The sequence below is a fragment of the Orcinus orca genome, chromosome 19 (assembly GCF_937001465.1).
Source record: "Orcinus orca chromosome 19, mOrcOrc1.1, whole genome shotgun sequence".
NCBI classification, from domain to species: Eukaryota; Metazoa; Chordata; class Mammalia; order Artiodactyla; family Delphinidae; genus Orcinus; species Orcinus orca.
The window spans coordinates 35,478,712-35,498,824 of record NC_064577.1 but is presented as its reverse complement, the minus strand read 5'-3'; the positions used below and the strand labels follow the sequence as shown (position 1 = coordinate 35,498,824).

The 20,113-nt window shown below is 38.5% G+C and overlaps 1 protein-coding gene across 2 annotated transcripts in view; it reads right to left on the bottom strand.

Annotated features, from left to right (window-relative positions):
* Positions 1–20,113, bottom strand: part of SMURF2 (SMAD specific E3 ubiquitin protein ligase 2) — a 118,611-nt gene that overhangs the window by 3,366 nt on the left and 95,132 nt on the right. For both annotated transcript variants that reach the window (XM_004275625.3, XM_033438870.2), the window contains 8 exons: positions 14,451–14,643; positions 13,300–13,403; positions 10,666–10,780; positions 8,722–8,900; positions 7,706–7,843; positions 4,141–4,261; positions 1,652–1,853; positions 315–390 (listed from right to left, as the gene is read on the bottom strand). In XM_004275625.3, the coding sequence (XP_004275673.1) occupies positions 315–390; positions 1,652–1,853; positions 4,141–4,261; positions 7,706–7,843; positions 8,722–8,900; positions 10,666–10,780; positions 13,300–13,403; positions 14,451–14,643 (1,128 nt within the window). The remainder of the gene's footprint in view (positions 1–314; positions 391–1,651; positions 1,854–4,140; positions 4,262–7,705; positions 7,844–8,721; positions 8,901–10,665; positions 10,781–13,299; positions 13,404–14,450; positions 14,644–20,113) is intronic.

Here is a 20,113-nt window from a genome sequence, read left to right as displayed (position 1 = left end):
ACAGTTCATTCAAAACAGGTCAACTGAACTGACCTAGCAAGTGTATACTAATTCGTTTACCCTAATACAGCCACATTACTCTTTGTGTCACATAGAAAATGACAAGAAAAAGGTTATATTTCTCTCAAGTAGAGATTATTGCTTTCGGGTTTTCCTATCAATTTCTGGATAATCTTAATTCACTTAAAAGGAATGATAAGCAACTCTTTTAAGGGTCCATTTAGTAATAAGAACAACAAACGAAATGTCAAATCTGTTTGGAACTAACAGCTACATACATGGAATGAGGGAAAAAAGCTACAGAAATAACTTACCAAGTGTGGGCTTTTGGCAGGTTGTTAGTGCAGGCATCAATCTGGTGTATGGTAAAGAGTCGTGGGCCTGCAGCACCTGCAAAGGAAGCAAATGAGGGTCAGACCACTGTGGGTGCACGTATTAGTCTCCAGAATCTCAGGATAAAACTGGTATGTAAACCACAGGGTCGAGGGAGAGGAGGGTACTAGTGAGTCCATATAAGCTGCCAAAGGGCAGCAGGAAAACAGTCTGGGTTTTAAAAGCCGGAATTGACCTTGGATAAGGCTGGATTCCTTAATCTGCTAGCATTTCAATTTGAGAAAAAGTTCAGGACTGAAATCCTTTGCCAACTTCTATCTTCTACAGAAAATCAGTGTCCCCAAAAAAGAAGTAAATGGGCAAATCCAAGATCCAATACATATATACACATTCAAAAAGATGACAACCTAATGCAACTTTAAGTTTCACAACTCAAACTTCACTGAGAGCAAAAGATTAGCAGTCTATAGAATAAATTTCAGGTAACATAAGGCACCCCATACAAAAGTTTGTAGATACAACTTCACTTTATTCATCTGGGTAGTCTGATAATGATGAGTTCTCCAAATAGGGAATGCAAGCATGACTAAAGTATGCTTTCCCAATGGATTTTTGATATATGGACTGTGGGCAACACTGTTGAATTATGTACCAGTCTTGCTTCGTACACCCTCAGTCATCACCAGTAGCAGCAGTTGTGAAAATAAAGAGCTTCAGAGGTAAAGGAAGCAACTGCCACCCAGAGAGGCAACCACGATCATAAGCAATATACCAACTCCTCCCAAAATTAAACAGCTATTCCATGGACAACAATTCTTAAAAATGGAATATGGCTGTAAAATGGTCTGATGCCATGCATTAATTAAAGTGCTCTGACCAAACAAATGACTTCCACGACTCATGCTGCCTCTTTCTGTTAAAAGAATAAAAAAGTAGGGGGGAGAGGCATCCCAAGTGGGTAAATGTTTGCCAGGTTGAGATGTGAACATGGAAGCAGACAGACTTCCCCTACAGGAATGTGCAACAGAATTTAAAAGCAAGGAGACCAGAAAAGAAAAGGCAGAGCATCGACACATATGGTCTCTAACATGCGGCACTCACTACAATCACAGAGAACCCAGCAGAACGTGCTCTTGGGAGGGAACAAAGGAAAGGAAAGAGAAGAAGGTATCAAGACATGAGAGTTACAGATACGAACTAGAGTGAAAAGAGAATCTGTATGTAAGCACATGTTTGTACACCATCTATGTACACCAAATATTGACCCCCTGCCCCCAATTATTAGATGCCACATCGTCTGTCCCTCTGGCTTTCTTACCTTGTAAAGCTTTGAAGCCCTGCAGAGGCACTCGGGATGAGCCTGTCACAAACTGAAGTAACCGTGCTCGTCGTTCTTCATCAAAAAACTCCACAGCCTTCCAAAACCACTTGACAACATTGCTGTCTGGTGTACAGTGTTTTAACCGGGTGTTTACCTTCCAGTCATTAACATCTATCTTTCCAAGTCCACAAATAATGAGCTGTTAAAATATTGCACAAATAATGAGCCAATGGAAACCCAACCTAAGCCAAAAATTCCTTAAAATAGAACTTTAGATTTGCAGAGTTGGCTTTCATATGGTGTTCTTAATTGAGGGTAGACATGAGAACCATCTGGAAAGTTTTTCAAAATATATACACTAGGTCCTATGCTCAGAGATTTTAATTCTGTGAATCTGGGTGAATTAGGATCCGTATTTTTTAAAAAGTTCCATGAGTACCTAGTCACTGCAGGTTCCCTACCCAGGATCTGAGAACCACCACTGTGATGGACATAAGATGAAAAGTTCCATAACTTCACAGAATTCTAAAAAAATTTTTAATGGACAGAAACTAGACTCAGAGTAAATACAGTTTATATGTGCCTTCCTTAAGACTTGCATCTATTATTCGGGTTTCAACACTTATTAGCTTTGGGATTCTGGGCAGTTCAGTTCACTTCCCTTGGCCACAGTCTCCTCTGCTATAATATGGCAGTAACATCTGTTTCGTTACATCCTGCGAAAGCAACCAACACTGCACAGGAACTCAAGAAGTTGTGCTGAATAAGTGATACAATCTGCTTAAAGTTGGACCGAAGTATGAAATATATGAATGCATTGATAATAGAGCTCTGCTTGGCATCCTGATGCAGGCTCAGTATAGACGAGGTATATCAAAATCACTTTGATATTATTAATACTCACACCTCCCTAGGGTCCAAGACTGACTCATCCTACTGATGTGTTTATAACACTCAATTATGATAGTGTGTAGTGTAAAACATAATGTAACCTGCAAATCCTATATTTCATAATTAACCTAGTCTAACACTAAAACAAATTATATACATATACTTTTGTAAAAAGCCTAACTTCATTAGCAGTACAAAGTATATAACAAACCCTAACGTTACTGAATAAAACCTGCAACAAAGCTTCTGTAGCGTCTGAAAAAATGACTGGCCACTGCCACACTAACAGGTAGTAGGTGTCCGAGCAGGGTTACAGAAGCACCCATGACCACAGACGATACCTCCCTTAATTCTTTTCTTTAGAGGAGTGGTAGTTTTAAAGCCAAATTCCTTATTCATTGTATGAACAGATAAAAATGCATCGTATTTCAACTTCACTGCCATTCCTGCTATGTTTTCTTCCTCCTTCTGACTACTTCCTTCTGGTCATTTCACTACAGAATAGTCCAATCAAAAAAGGAATGGGGATGGTAGTAAGTCAAGCCAATCTTTTTAGACTTGTTTGCTAACAGGTCTGTTAACAGATTTAGTTAGAAAGGATGCTGAAGTTAATGAATAAAATCATGTTTTAAATTATGTATCGACTTTAAATATTTATGCTATCCCTAGCCACTAATTAAATTTGGAACCTCAGGTAGAATAAAACCTCATTGTTTTTTCAAAGTAGTTCAGTAGAAACTGAGATGTATTTGTTAAAGGTCTTAATTATAACACCAACCCTATGGTGCTTTAAGGACTAGTTTTAGAATAAAAAATGGTTAACTATTTATTATAGTTACTATTAGTAACCAATGTTTCCAAGGAGACTGAGGTTGTTGAGACAGAGTTTAACCTAAGTGTTTCAATTATTTCCTCTACGTTTTTGTCTATCAACTGCTTTCTTTTTTTTCTTTTTTTTTTTTGTGGTACGCGGGCCTCTCACTGTTGTGGCCTCTCCCGTCGCGGAGCACAGGCTCCGGCCGTGCAGGCTCAGCGGCCATGGCTCATGGGTCCAGCCGCTCCGTGGCATGTGGGATCTTCCCCAACCGGGGCACGAACCCACGTCCCCTGCATCGACAGGCGGACTCTCAACCACTGCGCCACCAGGGAAGCCCCTCAACTGCTTTCTTACAAAGCTTAATGTAAATCCAATTAAGCCTAGGCTTTTATTCCAAATAAATGTCAATATGGTGGAGACCAATTAATAAAGTTTTATTTAACTAAATCAATACCCACTTAACTAGGGAATAGAAAACAACACTGGAAGAACGTACACAGAAGACACAAAATCTATTAAACGCATGAATGGAAAATATGGAAAAATAAATTAAGAATAGTCACAATATAAGAGAGACTGGTTACTTGTAAAATTTCCAAAACATGAAAGGCTTTTCCAAAAGCAGGAAAGACTTTTCCTGTGAATTAGAATTCTCACAGCATCACATCATAAAACTTCAAAAGCACCAGAAATACAGCTTTCCTCTAAAACTAAGTAACAGAAAATTCCCAAACTTTCTTTGTTATACTAGATGATGTCATGACATTAATACACTGACCTCTAACTCCTTCTCATCAAATGTCTTCAGCAGATGCTGTGGAATTACTTCATTAAATCCTTTCTGCAGGGCCAGGAATTGTGCCTCAATTCCTCGTAAAAATCTCCAGTTCACATAGAGTCTGGAAACATCGGACAGGGGTTTCATATGATCAAATATATTCAGGTTTGGTAATTATTATGAATCTCTAGTACTTTAGCAACGTTGCACTTTACAAGCATCTAGCATTAAGAATTTAGTCTAAAATCTAAAAGAATCTCAGGTTACTGAAGGTATAGATGGATCCTGAGCTGTGAGGCAGTTCACCATAAATTAAAAAGCGGTAACCTTCCACCAACAAAAGCAGCATCAATACAGCAACTCTTCACATCAGAAAAAGTCCTATTAAACTGGAAGTTGGCTAGAGAGTAGATGAGTCTGAAGTTAAAATGAGAATGAAATGTCTTTCTCAACTTCTGGCATGCACGCTGATAACCAGAAAAACCCATTCAACCAAAAATGACTATTTTTCTGGTTTCACTTGAAAATATAATCTGAATGTGTAGGGTGTTTTCTTTATATTTTGTGGGTTGTATATGGGGGAAGAAGAGGTAAAGAGAATCCCCATATCCAAAATGAGAAGAAACAGTAAAAGCCAACAGCAAGCACTTTTTGACTAAATACTCATTTTTCCCTATAAGCTTTAAAAGCCCTGGAAGATGTAATTTTAGCAACAAATGTACACTAAACTACATCTCTTGTGTAGCTCTACTTACGCCTTTGATTTGGACTTACAATTTATACATGAATTGTTTTTTATTTTAATCTATCTTCCCAGGAAATCCTCTCCATCTCACAAATCTCAGAACTACTCATACTCCCAATTCGCCAGTATTTCCTTTTCTAAACTTGGAGAAATAGTTCTCTACTTTAAGAAATAAGTTACTTAATATTAATGATATCCTTTGGGGGACCTCATTTTTTGTTTGTTTGTTTAAGGGGACAGCAAAACTACACACCTGTAAAAAGGTTTTCTTTGTCATTTTAAAAATTTCAAAACTATTTTTGTAAACTCTTTATTTATTTATTTTTGGCTGTGTTGGGTCTTCTTTGCTGTGCGCAGGCTTTCTCTAGCTATGGCGAGCAGGGGCTACTCTTCATTGCAGTGCGCAGGCTTCTCATTGCAGTGGCTTCTCTTGCTGCGGAGCACGGGCTCTAGGCACATGGGCTTCAGTAGTTGCAGCATGCGGGCTCAGTAGTTGCGGCTCATGGGTTCTAGAGTGCAGGCTCAGTAGTTGTGGCACGTGGGCTTAGTTGCTCCGTGGCATGTGGGATCTTCCTGGACCAGGGCTCGAACCCATGTCCCCTGCATTGGCAGGCGGATTCTTAACCACTGCACCACCAGGAAAGTCCCTCAAAACTGTATTTGGTGGGCTTCCCTGGTGGCGCAGTGGTTGAGAGTCCACCTGCCGATGCAGGGGTCACGGGTTCGTGCCCCGGTCCGGGAAGATCCCACATGCCGCGGAGCAGCTGGGCCCGTGAGCCATGGCCGCTGAGCCGGTGCGTCCGGAGCCTGTGCTCTGCAACGGGAGAGGCCACAACAGTGAGGGGCCCGCGTACCGCAAAAAAAAAAAAAATGTATTTGGTAAGGGAAAATTACTGTGTGCTATAAACGTGACTGAATCCTAGAAAGTGAGCAGCCCACACTAGGTCCTGGAAGTGAGACACTACTGAAATTCAGGAAATTCCCATTCATTCTTCTTTTTTTATTTTTTATTTTTTTAGCTGTGTCACACAACATGGGGGATCTTAGTTCCCCGACCAGGGATCGAACCCCAAACCTGCGCCCCCAGCAGTGGAACTGCAGAGTCCCAACCACTGGACCACCGGGGAAGTCCCTCATTCTTCTTTTTTTAATTAGAAATGTAATACATGTTTATTAAAAGAAAAATTATAAAAAAAAAAAAAGTTATATTTTAAAAAATCAAATATTAATGGGACTTCCCTGGTGGTCCAGTGGTTAAGACTCCGCGCTCCCACTGCAGGGGACATGGGTTCAATCCCTGGTCAGGGAACTAAGATCCCGCATGCCGCACAGTGCGGCCTTAAAAAAAAAAAACATTAAATGTGGAGACAGAGTAAAATCTGAAAGTCCACTCTTTTATCCTCTTTTCCCTCTCTACTTCCAGGCCCGTCACCTCTACTCCCTCACCCTGGGCAAACATTTTATTTGGTAAGCAGCCTTCCTGAACATCTTCTGAGTATAAAACAATGCAGACTTTGTTCCTTCTAAGGCCTGCCTTTTAAATGACAGCTTATGCAGAGTCTATCTTTCTTTAAATATCCACATAATATTCTGTTTAATGTATTTAATCATCCATTCTCTTTCTAAAAACATTTTAGCAGTTTTCAATTTTTTTACAAGTAGTATTTAGTTAAACATCCTTATTCGTATTTCTTTAATCAGATATGTGTTTCCAAAGAATAGATTCCTAAAAATGGAGCTGCATATGTGTTTTCATTTTGGTAGCTGTTATCAAACTGTTTTCCGAAAAAGCTGTACCAATATTCACAATCTATGAGACTGATGGGCCTCATCTATAAACTAGAAAATTTTAGCCAATAAGACCTGGGGACATATTCTGTACAAAAACATATAGCATGAATGTTTCTATGTATATATGGTGAAGTTCAAACTCCTAAATTTGATTATCATAGTTTAATGTTTAGAAGAACTTTAGATACCATGAACCAAATGCTCTAACTCAACACTTCTAAATTCCTCAATCAACAGGTAATTTCATAAAACTTAAAGAACATTTCCTTGTATTTCTTTTATAAGAAACATATATATATTTCTTATATAAATCCACAATGTGCTTATTTATAAATAGGATAAGTCCTAGTGATACAGCACAAAAGTGCTTCTGTACAGCTAGCTGTGGTAGCTACGCTACACGTGACGCCACGAACCGTGTTTCCTGGTATGTGTGCCTTTGTACAGCCTCTCCTCCACACCAAACCTGGGCTGGCATGTGACTCGCTTTAACCAAAAGAATACAGCAGAGGTGATGTTGGCCAGTTCCAGGCTTAGGCCTTAAAAAGATCCAACAACTGCTTTTGTGCTCTGGGAAACGAGCCACGCCATAAGAAGTCTGGCTATTGTGCTAGAGAGAGAGGCCATGGTGAGAATGAGGGGCCTCTGATACCACATGGGGATAACCAAAGAGCCCAGCCAACAGTGAGAACTAAGCCCCAGACCCAGTGTCCATTCCAGCTAGCCCACAGCCATTCGAGCCACCCTCGGTGAGGCATCAGATATGTGAGTGAAGAGGCCTTCTTAACACTTCCATCCCAGCTGACACCACATGGAGAAGTGTGCTGTCCCTGTTGTCCTCGATCTAAATTTCTGACCCACGGGATTATGAGAAATAATAAAATGGTGGTTGTTTCTAAGCCACTAAATTCTGCAGAAGCCTATTTTGTAGCAATAAGTTAACACTACCTAAACACATAAATGTTTTTCTGTACCGCCATTCTAGAACATTAAAACAAGTCTCCGGCTTATGAACACAGAAGTGTTTACCTGACATATTCTTTTTTATTTTCTTCAGTAACAGGGATACTCTTGCCATTTGGTTTAAGTTCATGCTGAATAATTTCACCATAGGCATTATGTTCGACGCAGAAGGTATGGTCCAAAACACCTGTGATATCATTCTCACTAGGAAGAGAAGACAGGGAAAGACACTTCATTGGAAAATCTAAAATACAGATATTGTAGATGTATTAATTGGTGAGACAAAACTAAGGTAGTTTTATGACATGCAAACATAGGGTTAGATTCCTTTTATTAGTTCTTATGCCACCATACCTCCTAGTTTTGGGGCAGAAAAGTCAAAGAGCTTTAACCTTCATAAACACCAGGAACATTTTCCTTCCTGAGTAATGAGAAAGCCCTGGAAAGCTGGGGTTTACACAGGGAAAACTCAGTAATGTTTGGCTTTCAGGTAAGAAGCCCTACTTGAGTCTGGGTAACCCAAGTGACTAAACACCTGAGTATCCCCACTGAGAAAGCTACTCGTGTACTTGGTAAAAATAACCATGGCCAGTGTATCTTCACAAACGAATGACACCCCCAAAAACAGAACTGATTCTTACAAATACCTTTTTTTTTTTTTTTGCGGTATGAGGGCCTCTCACTGTTGTGGCCTCTCCCGTTGCAGAGCACAGGCTCCGGACGCGCAGGCTCAGCGGCCATGGCTCACGGGCTTAGCCGCTCTGCAGCATGTGGGATCTTCCCGGACCGGGGCACGAACCCGTGTCCCCTGCATTGGCAGGCAGACTCTCAACCACTGCGCCACCAGGGAAGCCCCACAAATGCCCTTTTTAAAGTATGTTTTCAACAGCCACCACTTAAGCAGGAATATCTTATTCTAACATGCAGGATGGAAACAACTTGCATCGTGTTGAGGAAATCATTATGTATAAGTACTTTTAAAAATCATTTTTTATATTTCAAAAAAAGTACATCTATTTTGAAACATATATCCTTTTTAAAAGCTCAGATTCTAAATATAACGAACAAGACTCAATACATACAGTATCCACACTAAACTGTTATGAAGATCAGGATCAACTAACTCCATGTCATCCAAGGTAATGGACTTCCCAAGCAACTGTTTATAAAAAGGCAATGTGAAACCACCATCAATATAATGTCCATGAAACACAGCCATTCCCATTATTCGTCCAACGAAGTGGAAGTATGATAAATGTTCCTGAAATTGAGAAGAGTTTATATAAATACTCAAGGTAGATACTATCCAGGGAATTTTTAAATAAAAATTAAATATTTAAGCAATGGTAATTTTTTAAATAAACAGTAAGTATCAACTTATACTCCAATTTATAACTATTTAAATGGAATAGGTTATCCTATCAAAGCTCAACAATCATTAGGGAGAGTCTCTATAGATACTATACTTTGCTATAAAATATTACAGCAGAGCCAATGCCCCTCTCAAAGGGTAGTCATTCTGTAGTTTATCCTCAGAAATTAAGCCCAAACTACAGTCCTTCTGCAGCTTCATTAAATCACCTGCAGATCCTGTTCTCTTCCTCTCCTCCCATCTCCTGCTAAGCCCCTTATAATCCTGGCTCTGTCATGGGAAAAAAGCTTTCAATTCTATACCTCCCTCTTCCTTTGACCTAACCAGAAACTGAACTTCAAAACATCATAGATTTAAGGGGACAGATTTCATGTCTAACTTGGACTAGAGTCCTGATTCTGCCAGCTACTAGTTATGTATACTTGGGCAAATTACTTAGCCCCTGTGGAACTAATTTTCCATACCTGGAAAAATGACGGTAATAATAGTATCTAAAAAGGGGCTCTGTGAGTAGTAAAATGAGGTGATGAAGCCCAAGGCACTGGACCTGGAATATGGTAAATGCTCAACAAACGTGAGCTATCATTACTACAGTGGCAGTAATGAGCTCTCCAAGCAGAACCTTCACCTAAAAATCTTCCCTTTATAAAGAATACCCTGCAATGAATCTAACATGCCTACCATGTTTAGACAGATTTGGTCTTTTAGGATATACTGTTTTATTAGTTGGATGTTTGTATTTTCAACTTCTTTTACTTCTCTATTTAATAATCTTTAAGCTAATCTTTAAGCCTCCCTTTTATCTTAAAAAGTTTTTTTCTTTTTAAAAAGCAATACCTGTTCACTACAAAATATTTAGAAAATATAGACAAGAAAATAAAAATGCCCATAGTCTAACACCCAGAGATAACCACTACCAGTATTGTAGAGCCTTTCAATGTTTACACATATACATGTTTACCAAAATTTGCTTCATACTATTATTCTGTAATCTTCTTTTCACTTAATATATTACAAATACCATCTTTACATGTTATTAACTATTATCACACAACATCATTTTAGTGGCTGTATAATATAACCTTGTATGGAAAGATAACAGAAATAATATAAAAACAACAAATTAATAACAGCTGCTAACTCTTGTTGAGTGCTTAATAATATGTAATAGGGTTAATAATGTAATACTTAATGTGCAGGGTCTCATTTAACTGTCACAACCCCTCTCTCAGGTCCAAACTATATTTATTATTATTAGCAATGATAAAATTGAGGCTTAAGTCAATGAAGGTCACAAAGCTAGTTAGTAATGGGACAAGGATATGAACTCATGTCTAATTCCAGAGTCTATGCTCTTAACCATGTCATTCTGCTTCATGACATAATTTAATCAACCCCCTCTTAATGGACAGCAATGTTGTTTCCACTTGGGGCTACTATAAACAGTGATGCAGTAAACCTCCCTGTGCCCAAACTGTTGCACATATCCACAATCATTTACTTGAGAACATTTTCTAAAAGAGGACTTGCCGAGTCCAAGGATGTAACTTGGACAAAGACAGTAATCCTATGTCATAAACTACACTGACATTTAAAGATTAAAAAACATTGTAGGTCATAACTTAATTTGTATCATTATAACCACCAATCATACCGGATTAACTGCAGAATCAGGATTGATCTGCAATGTATAGATATCATCTCTTGAATACTGGAAGAGGCCATAGTAAGGATTCAACATTTCATGTGACAAGAGATATAACCACTCCCTAAAAAACAAGATATGCCAAAGGAATTTTTTGTTAATGAATACATCTTTACTAAGATACACTATTAATCATGTTAGCAAGAAGTTTTTAATAAAACAAAGCACTAACTAGTTATATAAAATCACATTAGAAAAGTCTACCATTCCCCAAAAGCAAATGAAAATTCTTGTTTTTCTCACTCAATTCTTGTCACTTCTCACTCAATTTTGAGTGATTTTATGACATTTTAACATCAGAGAATCTAAGGATAATATCCAGAAGTACCAACTACTCATTAGATGCTGCAGCCCAGTGGTCTGTTACTTTTAATTGCTAAACAAATGTGTAATTCATAATAAGTATAAAATAAAGGGAAGAATATGGTATTTCAAAACATCCATGTGGTCCATCTATACCACCCTGGTCCTCTCCAATCATGGCAGATTTATACTAGTTTATACAGATATATAACATTAATTTACTCTTACTTTCGGACAAGGGTATGTTTTATTGTTGATATTGTTTTAGTAAGAAAATTTCATTATCCATCTTCATTATCTTTTTTGTGTAAACCCTAAAATACACCATGATAAAAATGTAAGTGGTGAGAAACTGCAAGGCATTTGGTATAGGTGGGAACACAAGGGCAAACCTGCATTTTCTGGGTATGTTCCATACCACTTCTTGCTTTCAAGCATACAACGGTGTTTTTAAAACCTCATAATAAACAGTACTATCAACTTAAACTTATTAAATCATTTATATTTTTCAAAGTATGAAAGACAACTTGTTATTCATCTTGGTGAAACTGAAATAAAATGACTAGTCTAGGCTTTAAGGAGATGTCATTCTAGTCTCAACTCCTGTCATTCCTCAGCTAGGAAAGGCACATAAACGAAATATTCTGATATTATGGATTAAACAGATGGAATAATATATTTTTAGGAAATGCAGTGAAACACTATTAAAGTAGTTAAAGGAAAATATTTCAAAGTCCTATCATTTGACGGAGTCTAAATCAAATCACTACGTTTAATATTGGGTTGGCCAAAAAGTTCGTTCAAACGAACTTTTTGGCCAACACCGTACTTGAAAACTGTAGAGATTAAAAAGAAAAAGTGAGGTCTCCACATAAGCAACCTTCCCACCTAATGTGTCCTGTATGTTTTTTATGCATGAATGTGTTTTTTATTTTATTTTATTTTATTTTTTTTGCGGTAAGCGGGCCTCTCACTGTTGTGGCCTCTCCCCTTGTGAAGCACAGGCTCCGACGCGCAGGCTCAGCGGCCATGGCTCACGGGCCCAGCCGCTCCGCGGCACGTGGGATCCTCCCGGACCGGGGCACGAATCCGTGTCCCCTGCATCGGCAGGCAGAGTCTCAACCACTGCTCCACCAGGGAAGCCCCATGTATGTGTTTTTTAAAAGGAAGTCCAACTTTTGTTTTGTTTTACTAAGTATTTAGAACATGCATAAAAGCAAAACTCTACTTTTGGGTTCTACTATGGGATAAAGATCAGAAAAAGCAGTTCACTGCCACATCCCATTTAGTCCGCCCAAACCCCGAAAGTAGTGACGTTAAGAAATAAACAACAAAAAACTAACTACTTATTTGGCCTATACATATAATTATAGCATTTAGATTCCATCAGCAGATAATTAACAAGTTTTCCCAACAAGCATTCAAAATCTACTTATGAGTAAATCGTAAGCATTCCACAGAAACTATCAAGCCTTAAGTATGATGTACAAGTGATAAATGCTAAAAATCCAAACTAAAGAAACTATTCATTTGCAGGTAAAAAGGTCACAGAATGAAAGTATGTCTACAGGTGAAAACAAGTAATGCCAAATAACGATTATGGGACTCGGTGGAAACACAAATTTAATTTAGGCTGGATTTAGATTAGGGGAAGCAGAATTATCATGACGGTCCTTAAAATGTTTTAATACAGAAGCTATAACGTTTCTGCTACATTTACATAAAGTGAATTCTCACAGCTGGAAAAAAAAATACTTGATGTTTGAATGTAGGAGAAACGTTATAGCTTCTGTATTGAAACATTCTAAGGACCACATATGATATACACACATACTTACAGACACAAACATTCCTTTAACAAGGTTAAAAAGCGTGGCAGTGTAAGCAAAGGGAAACAGTATTCAGTTTAGAATACGTCATTAAAATCTCGAGACTGTTACTGACAATGTAAAGCAGAGGGAATAACATGTACTGAAGGAGAGAAATGGAGAAAATACTGGGCTTGCAGACCCTACCAACAGTCCATATAGGGTTGCAGCTAGTTTTCAGAGAAAGTCTCATTGGACTACATGATCCATTCGGGAGTTCACAAACACTCTTCTGGTAGCAGTACTATCCTAACCTAATTATGAATATATCTACTAGGGTACCCTCTATTGCAAACATGAGGGAATATTATGCTAGAAAATAAATATCAAAGAGAAAGTCACACCACAGGGAGTATCTTAAATTTGTAAATATAAGGATCCATATGTCATTTACTGATGATCAAGGCTTTACCTGGCAACCCCTCCGTAGTCAAGCCCTTCTTCTCCACGAAATTTTATCATTAATCGCTTCCAGAGATCTTTCGGTCTCATTTTCATGACTTGTCGATATGATTCCTAAAATAAATGTTTAATATACTATTATTACTAGGTGCTTTTAACCTGTTACTTAAACTCTCCCTCCATTCCACCTACAAAACATGTTTATTTAAATAAGGTAGAATTTGTTCAACAATCAAATCAATGGATAAGCTCCAAGGGTTTGAAACCTCATGGAACTTCTGACAACAAAATGGATATAGCTTAATACTGTACTACTGAAACCAATTCCTTTGATAAATATTATATTAAAAGCCTACTAAATGCAAAGCTCCATATTTAAGTCCTATGAACCATAGCAATGATTCCACTCACATTAAAAAACAGAATCTGATAGAATTACCACTTTTTTTTTAGCTAGTTGTCACAGACACCAGTAGAAAGTAAAGGTAAGAAAAAGAAAGTTTCAAAGAACATAAAAACATCATTAATGTGATCTTCACTAAACAGACAACTTTCTATTATTTTAAAAATACAAATGACTGACTACAAACAAGGTCAGCATGGTCCTGGGAGAAAAAAGTTCATCCTTTGGGAGAAGGATTATAAAGTTCCCAAACATCTTTTGCCCCAGAACACTCTAATAAGAGGGAAACCCCTGCCTTGGACCTCTGCCATTTATTATGTAAGAACTTTGAAGTTGCTATTAAAGCTATAAATCCAAATATAAAAGGATATACTAGAAAGGAAGATTTTCAATAAATTAAGGAAGTAGTCCAACAGTAATGATTTTTTGATTTAAGAGTCCCTAACTTCTTGGAAGAATTAGAAAATAAGGGATGGATAATATCTGTGGTCTTTTAAAATTCATTAACAAATAAGTATCTGCAACTCCAAGGACCAAGCTGCCCCCAATCAGAACATCTCACACTTCATCACATTTAAATATTTATCTTATGTATTAAATCTCTCCAATATTATTGCCTTTATTCCCACAAGTAAAAAAAACATTAATGAAAATTCTCCCATTCTAAAGAGATATGAGTCCCCCAAAATATACTTGGAAAACAGAGTACATCACTGAATTAATTTTTCTCTACTTTAAAACAAGACTTGCAAGTTTACCTCAAAAATCTCTTCCCTGGAAACCTCAATGCGGCAATGGCCAGCCTGAGGCTGTTGCTGGGAAAGTTCTTGCCGCAAAATTTTTAGTTTCTGAACCAGGTCTCGTTTGTACCGTGGGACTGTCAGACACTCTGTGTCATCAGGGCACAACGATACCACCTGCTGTTGCTGGTCTTTCAATTGGTTCTGACGACTAAAAGTAAACAAATATTATTGAAGTATTTTAAACAAGAGAGATTGCAATTACACATTTAAAATAGCATCCTACGCTAAACCAAGTCTACCTATAGCATTTCTAGGCCTTATTATATTCTTAGCTTGACATTTTTGACAATAATAAACTAGCCCCAAAGTTTATTTCTTGGAACTTACGGAAGTGGATAACAGAGTTTTATTCAAAAAACTTTTATACAACTGCTGAGAACAACTTTCCCAAATACCGTTTCCATTTTCTTCTGCGTAGTTTACCATCTCTCCCTTTAAAATTCAGGCATAGGCCAAACCCTGTGCCTGTTATCTAGAGTCTGTCTCTCTGGAAGAGACAGTTTGAACTGGCAGCTTGGCAGGGACCCCTTCTCCTATGCACGCTACAGTCTAGACCACAAGAATGTGGGAGGTCACAGCAAGTTACTGGCACAGAGAAATGAGCACTTCACAAACAAGTCTAAACGCTTTATAAGTGCCTACTTTTCTTTCTTTTCTTTTGGCCACGCTGCACGGCATGCGGGATCTTAGTTCCCCGACCAGGGATCGAAGCCGTGCCCCGTACAATGGAAGTGTGGATTCTTAACCACTGGACCACCAGGGAAGTCCCTACTTGTCTTTTTATTGTGGTAAAATATACGTAGCATAAAATTTACCATTTTAACCATTTTTAAGTATTATAGTCAGTGGCATTCAGTACAATCACATTGTCTGTTGTGCTAAAGTGACTTCTAACTGCACATATATGGTTTACCACAAATACACTAAAATAATCTCCCAATTACAGCAGAAATATAATAATAATTTTTAAAGGCACATTGCCTAGAGTTATTTTTATTCTCCTGGCAAAAATAATATAAGTTGCATCTAAGAATTTTTTAAAAGAATCTTATGATATAATGAACTAGTTAATTCCAATAAACCGTCAGGAAGTAAAAAGTCAGATAATTCACTATTGATATCTATGCAAACACTGAGTGACTCTGTTGGAATTTAATTTTTTTTTTTTTTGGCTGCTTTGGGTCTCCGTTGCTGTGCGCAAGGCTTTCTCTAGTTGTGGCGAGCAGGGACTTCTCACCGCCGCACGCAGGCTTCTCATTGCGGTGGCTTCTCTTGTTGCGGAGCACAGGCTTTAGGCGTGCAGGCTCAGTAGTTGTGGCGCACGGGCTTAGTTACTCCGTGGCATGTGGGGTCCTCCAGGACCAGGGCTCGAACCCGTGTCCCCTGAATTGGCAGGTGGACCCTCAACCAGTGCGCCACCAGGGAAGTCCCTGGAATTTAATTTTACACACAACAGACACAAGAGTACAATCTCCTAACCTAAAGATAAAGGGCAATGGTAGCTATGACAAAATAAACAAAAATAACTTTCAGTTCTCTAACAAATCACCCAAACTTACTTTACATACAGTGACTCTTTTATGTACCAGGCCAAATTTTATCCTAGAACGTGTAACTATCCAGAGAAAATGCAGCTTTGATGAAAATTACAAATCGCCATTTACTACTCTCATAAAACATTGTAATAAAGGTGTTTTTTAATACACACATATATAAATCAAAACAGAATGTATTAAAAATAGTCTCTAAACAACTGTATTAATCCTATCCAAAAACAAACAAAAACTTGGGTATACCAACTTAAAGATACAAAACTTTAATTCAAAGTAGATCAGAGACTTCAATGTAAAACCTAAAGCCATAAAACTTCTGAAACACTAGTAAAGTTTTATGACTCATGTTACGCAAAAATTTCTTAAATATGATTCCCAAAGCACAATTCATAAAAGAACAAATGGATAAAATGAACTTCATTGAAATTTCAAAGAAACCTTATGCTCTTCAAAAGACACTGTTAAGAAAATGAAAAGACAAATCATGGTCTAGGAGAAAATCTTCCTAAAGCATACAGCTGACATAAAACTTGTATTTCAAATATCTAAAGAATTCTCAAAACTCGAAAGTCAAAAAAAACCAAACTCAGTTTTTTTAAAAAAGGAGGCAAAAAATTTCACCGAAGATATACAGATGGAAATAAGCACATGAAAAGATGCTCAACATCATTAGTCATTAGAGAAATGTAAATTGAAACTATAATGAGGGACTTCCTTGGTGGCGCAGTGGTTAAGAATCCACCTGCCAATGCAGGGGACACAGGTTCGATCCCTGGTCTGGGAAGATCCCACATGCCGCAGAGCAACTAAGCCCGTGCACCACAGCTACTGAGCCTGCACTCTAGAGCCCGCGAGCCATAGCTACTGAGCCCGCGTGCATCAACTACTGAAGCCCACACGCCCTAGGGCCCACGTGCCGCAACTACTGAAGCCCACGTGCCTAGAGCCCATGCTCCGCAACAAGAGAAGCCACCGCAATGAAGCCCACGCACCACAACGAAGAGTAGCCCCTGCTCGCCGCAACCAGAGAAAGCCTGTCAACGAAGACCCAGCACAGACCGCCCCACCCCAAAAAACAATGAGATAACACTACACATCTATTAGAATGTCCAAAATTAAGATTAACCATACCAAGTGTTAGCAAGAGCAACTACAACTCTCATACACTTCTAGTGGGAAAGTCAAATGGTACAATCACTTCAAAAAGAAATCTGGCAGTTTAAAAAGTTAAACATAAATCTATCATATTGTGCAGCCTGGGTATTTATTTATCAAAGAGAAGTGAGAGCATATGTCCACACAAAGACTTAAACATAAATGTTCCGGGACTTCCCTGGCGATCCAGTGGATAAGACTCCGCACTTCCAATGCAGGGGGCGTGGGTTCGATCCCTGGTCAGGGAACTAAGATCCCACATGCCACACAGTGTGGCCAAAAATAAAAAAACCCACTCGAATGTTCGTAACAGTTTAGTCATGGCCCAAACTGAAACAATCCAAATGTTCATCAACAGGTAAACAAATAAATTGAGGTCTATCCATACAATGGAATACCACCCAGCAAGGAAAAGAAATGAACTATACATAAAACAACAGAGATGAATCTCAAATAATTAGGCTGGGTAAAAGAAACCAAGCAAAGAGTACATGCTGTATGAATCCACTCATCTGAAACTCTAAAAACTGCAAATGTATAGTGACAGAAAAAGCAAATCATGGTTGGCTGAAGATGGGGTGTGGATTGAACTGTGTCCAAAAAAATATGTTGAAGTCCTAAGCCTTGGCACCTGTGGATGTGACCTTATTTGGAAATAGGGTCTTTGCAGATGTAATCAAGTTAAATGAGGTCACACTGGATTAGGGTGGCCCTAAATCCAATAAATTGGTATCCTTATAAGAAGAGGTAAATTTCGACCCAGACATACAGGAAAGAAAGTGTGGCATAATAAGAAATATACTTTGGTCTCTGTCCCCAGTTCTTGACACAGAACTCCTAAAATGCTTGAAATTTCCTGAGTGACACAGGTGACAGGAGTGTATTCTGTTCTAATATTTGGTCTTTGTCCCCAGTACAAGATACAGAAGCTCCTGAATCCCTTTGAATTTCCTGGGTATCGGAGCATTTTTTGTTTCAGTGAGGTGACTTGCTAGGCCCCTATATAATTTCAGGATGGGGGCTGGTCGCCAGAAGGACCAAAGCTTGATTAGAAGCCTAGAACTTTCAGGCACATCCCCCCAGCCTCTGGGGAAGGGGAGAGGAACTGGAGATTGAGTTAATAATCGATCACTCCTGTGTGATAACAACTCCATAAAAACGCCTAAACAAGTGTTCAGAAAGCTTCTGGATGGTGAGCACACTGAGGGTGCTCGGAGGATGAAGCGCCTGGAGAGGGCGTGGACGCACTATGCAGCCCCTGCCTCATACCTTGCCTTGTGCCTCTCTTCCATGTGGCTGTTCCTGAGTTGCATCCTTTATAATAAACTGGTAATAGTAAAGAAATAATTTCCCTGAGTTCTGTGAGCCATTCTAGAAAATTATTGAACCCAAGGAGAAAGTCATGAGAACTCGATTTATAGCCAGTTGGCAAGAAATACGGGAGGCCTGGGACTTATAAATGGCATCAGAAGTGAGAACAGTCTTGTGAGACTGAGCCCTTAACCTGTGAGGCCTGATACTAACTGGAGGTGGTATTAGACTGAATTCCGGCGCTGTACACCTCGATGGCGTCTGCAGACGTGGACAATTGGAATATTTGAGGAAAAAACCCACACACTTGGTGGCAGAAGTTTTGTGGATAAAATAGATCATAGAAGGCCACGTGAAGACAAAGGTAAAGACTGGAATAATGTGTCCACAAGTCAAGGAACAGTAAAGTTTCTGGCAACCACCAGAAGCTAGGAGAGAGGCATAGAACAGATTTTCCGTCAGAGCCACCGGAAGGAACCAACCCTTCTGACAACTTGATTCTGAATTCTAGCCTCCAGAACTGTAAAAGAATAAATTTCTATTATTATAAACCACCTAGTGTGTGATATTTTGTTACGGCAGCCTTAGGAAACTAGGGAAGGGATGGGAGGAGGGACTACCAACAGGCTACAAAGAGGCAGGAGGAGACTTTCGGGGTGATGGATATGTTCACTATCTCCATTATGGTGATGGTTTCACAGTTATATAATATGTCAAAACTTAAACTGTACACTGTAAATATGTACAATTTATTGTGTCAATTAAATTTTAATAAAGCTGACTTTTTTTTTAAAACCCACAGTTCATCAAAAAGTCTACATTAATAAATGCTGGAGAGAGTGTGAAGAAAAGGGAACCCTCCTACACTGTTCGAGGGAATGTAAATTGGTGTAGCCACTATGGAAAACAGTATGGAGGGTCCTGAAAAAACTAAAAATGGAGCTATCATATGATCTAGCAATCCCACTCCTGGGCATGTATCTGGAAAATATGAAAACTCTAATTTGAAAAGATACATGCACCCCAATGTTCATAGCAGCACTATTTATAACAGCTAAGACATGGAAGCAACCCAAGTACACACACACACACACACACACACACACACACACACACTCTATCACTCAGCCATAAAAACAGAATGAAATATTGCCATTTGCAGCAACATGGATGGACCTAGAGATTATCATACTAAGTGTAGTAAGCCAGAGAAAGACAAATATTATATGATATCACTTATATGTGGAATCTAAAATATAATACAAATGAATCTATATACAAAACAGAAACACACGTAGGAAACAAAGTTATGGTTACCAAAGGGGAAAGGGAGGGTGGGGAGGGATAAATTAGTAGTATGGGATTAACAGATACAAACTACTATACATAAAATAGATAAGTAACAAGGATTTACTATAGAACACAGGGAACTATATTCAATATCTTGTAATAAACTAAAATGTAAAATAATCTGAAATATATACATATTACATATGTATACAGCAAACTGAATCACTTTGCTATATACCTGAAACTGACACAGTATTGTAAATCAACTGTATTTTAATAATTAGAAAAAAAACCAGGGTACATCAAGCC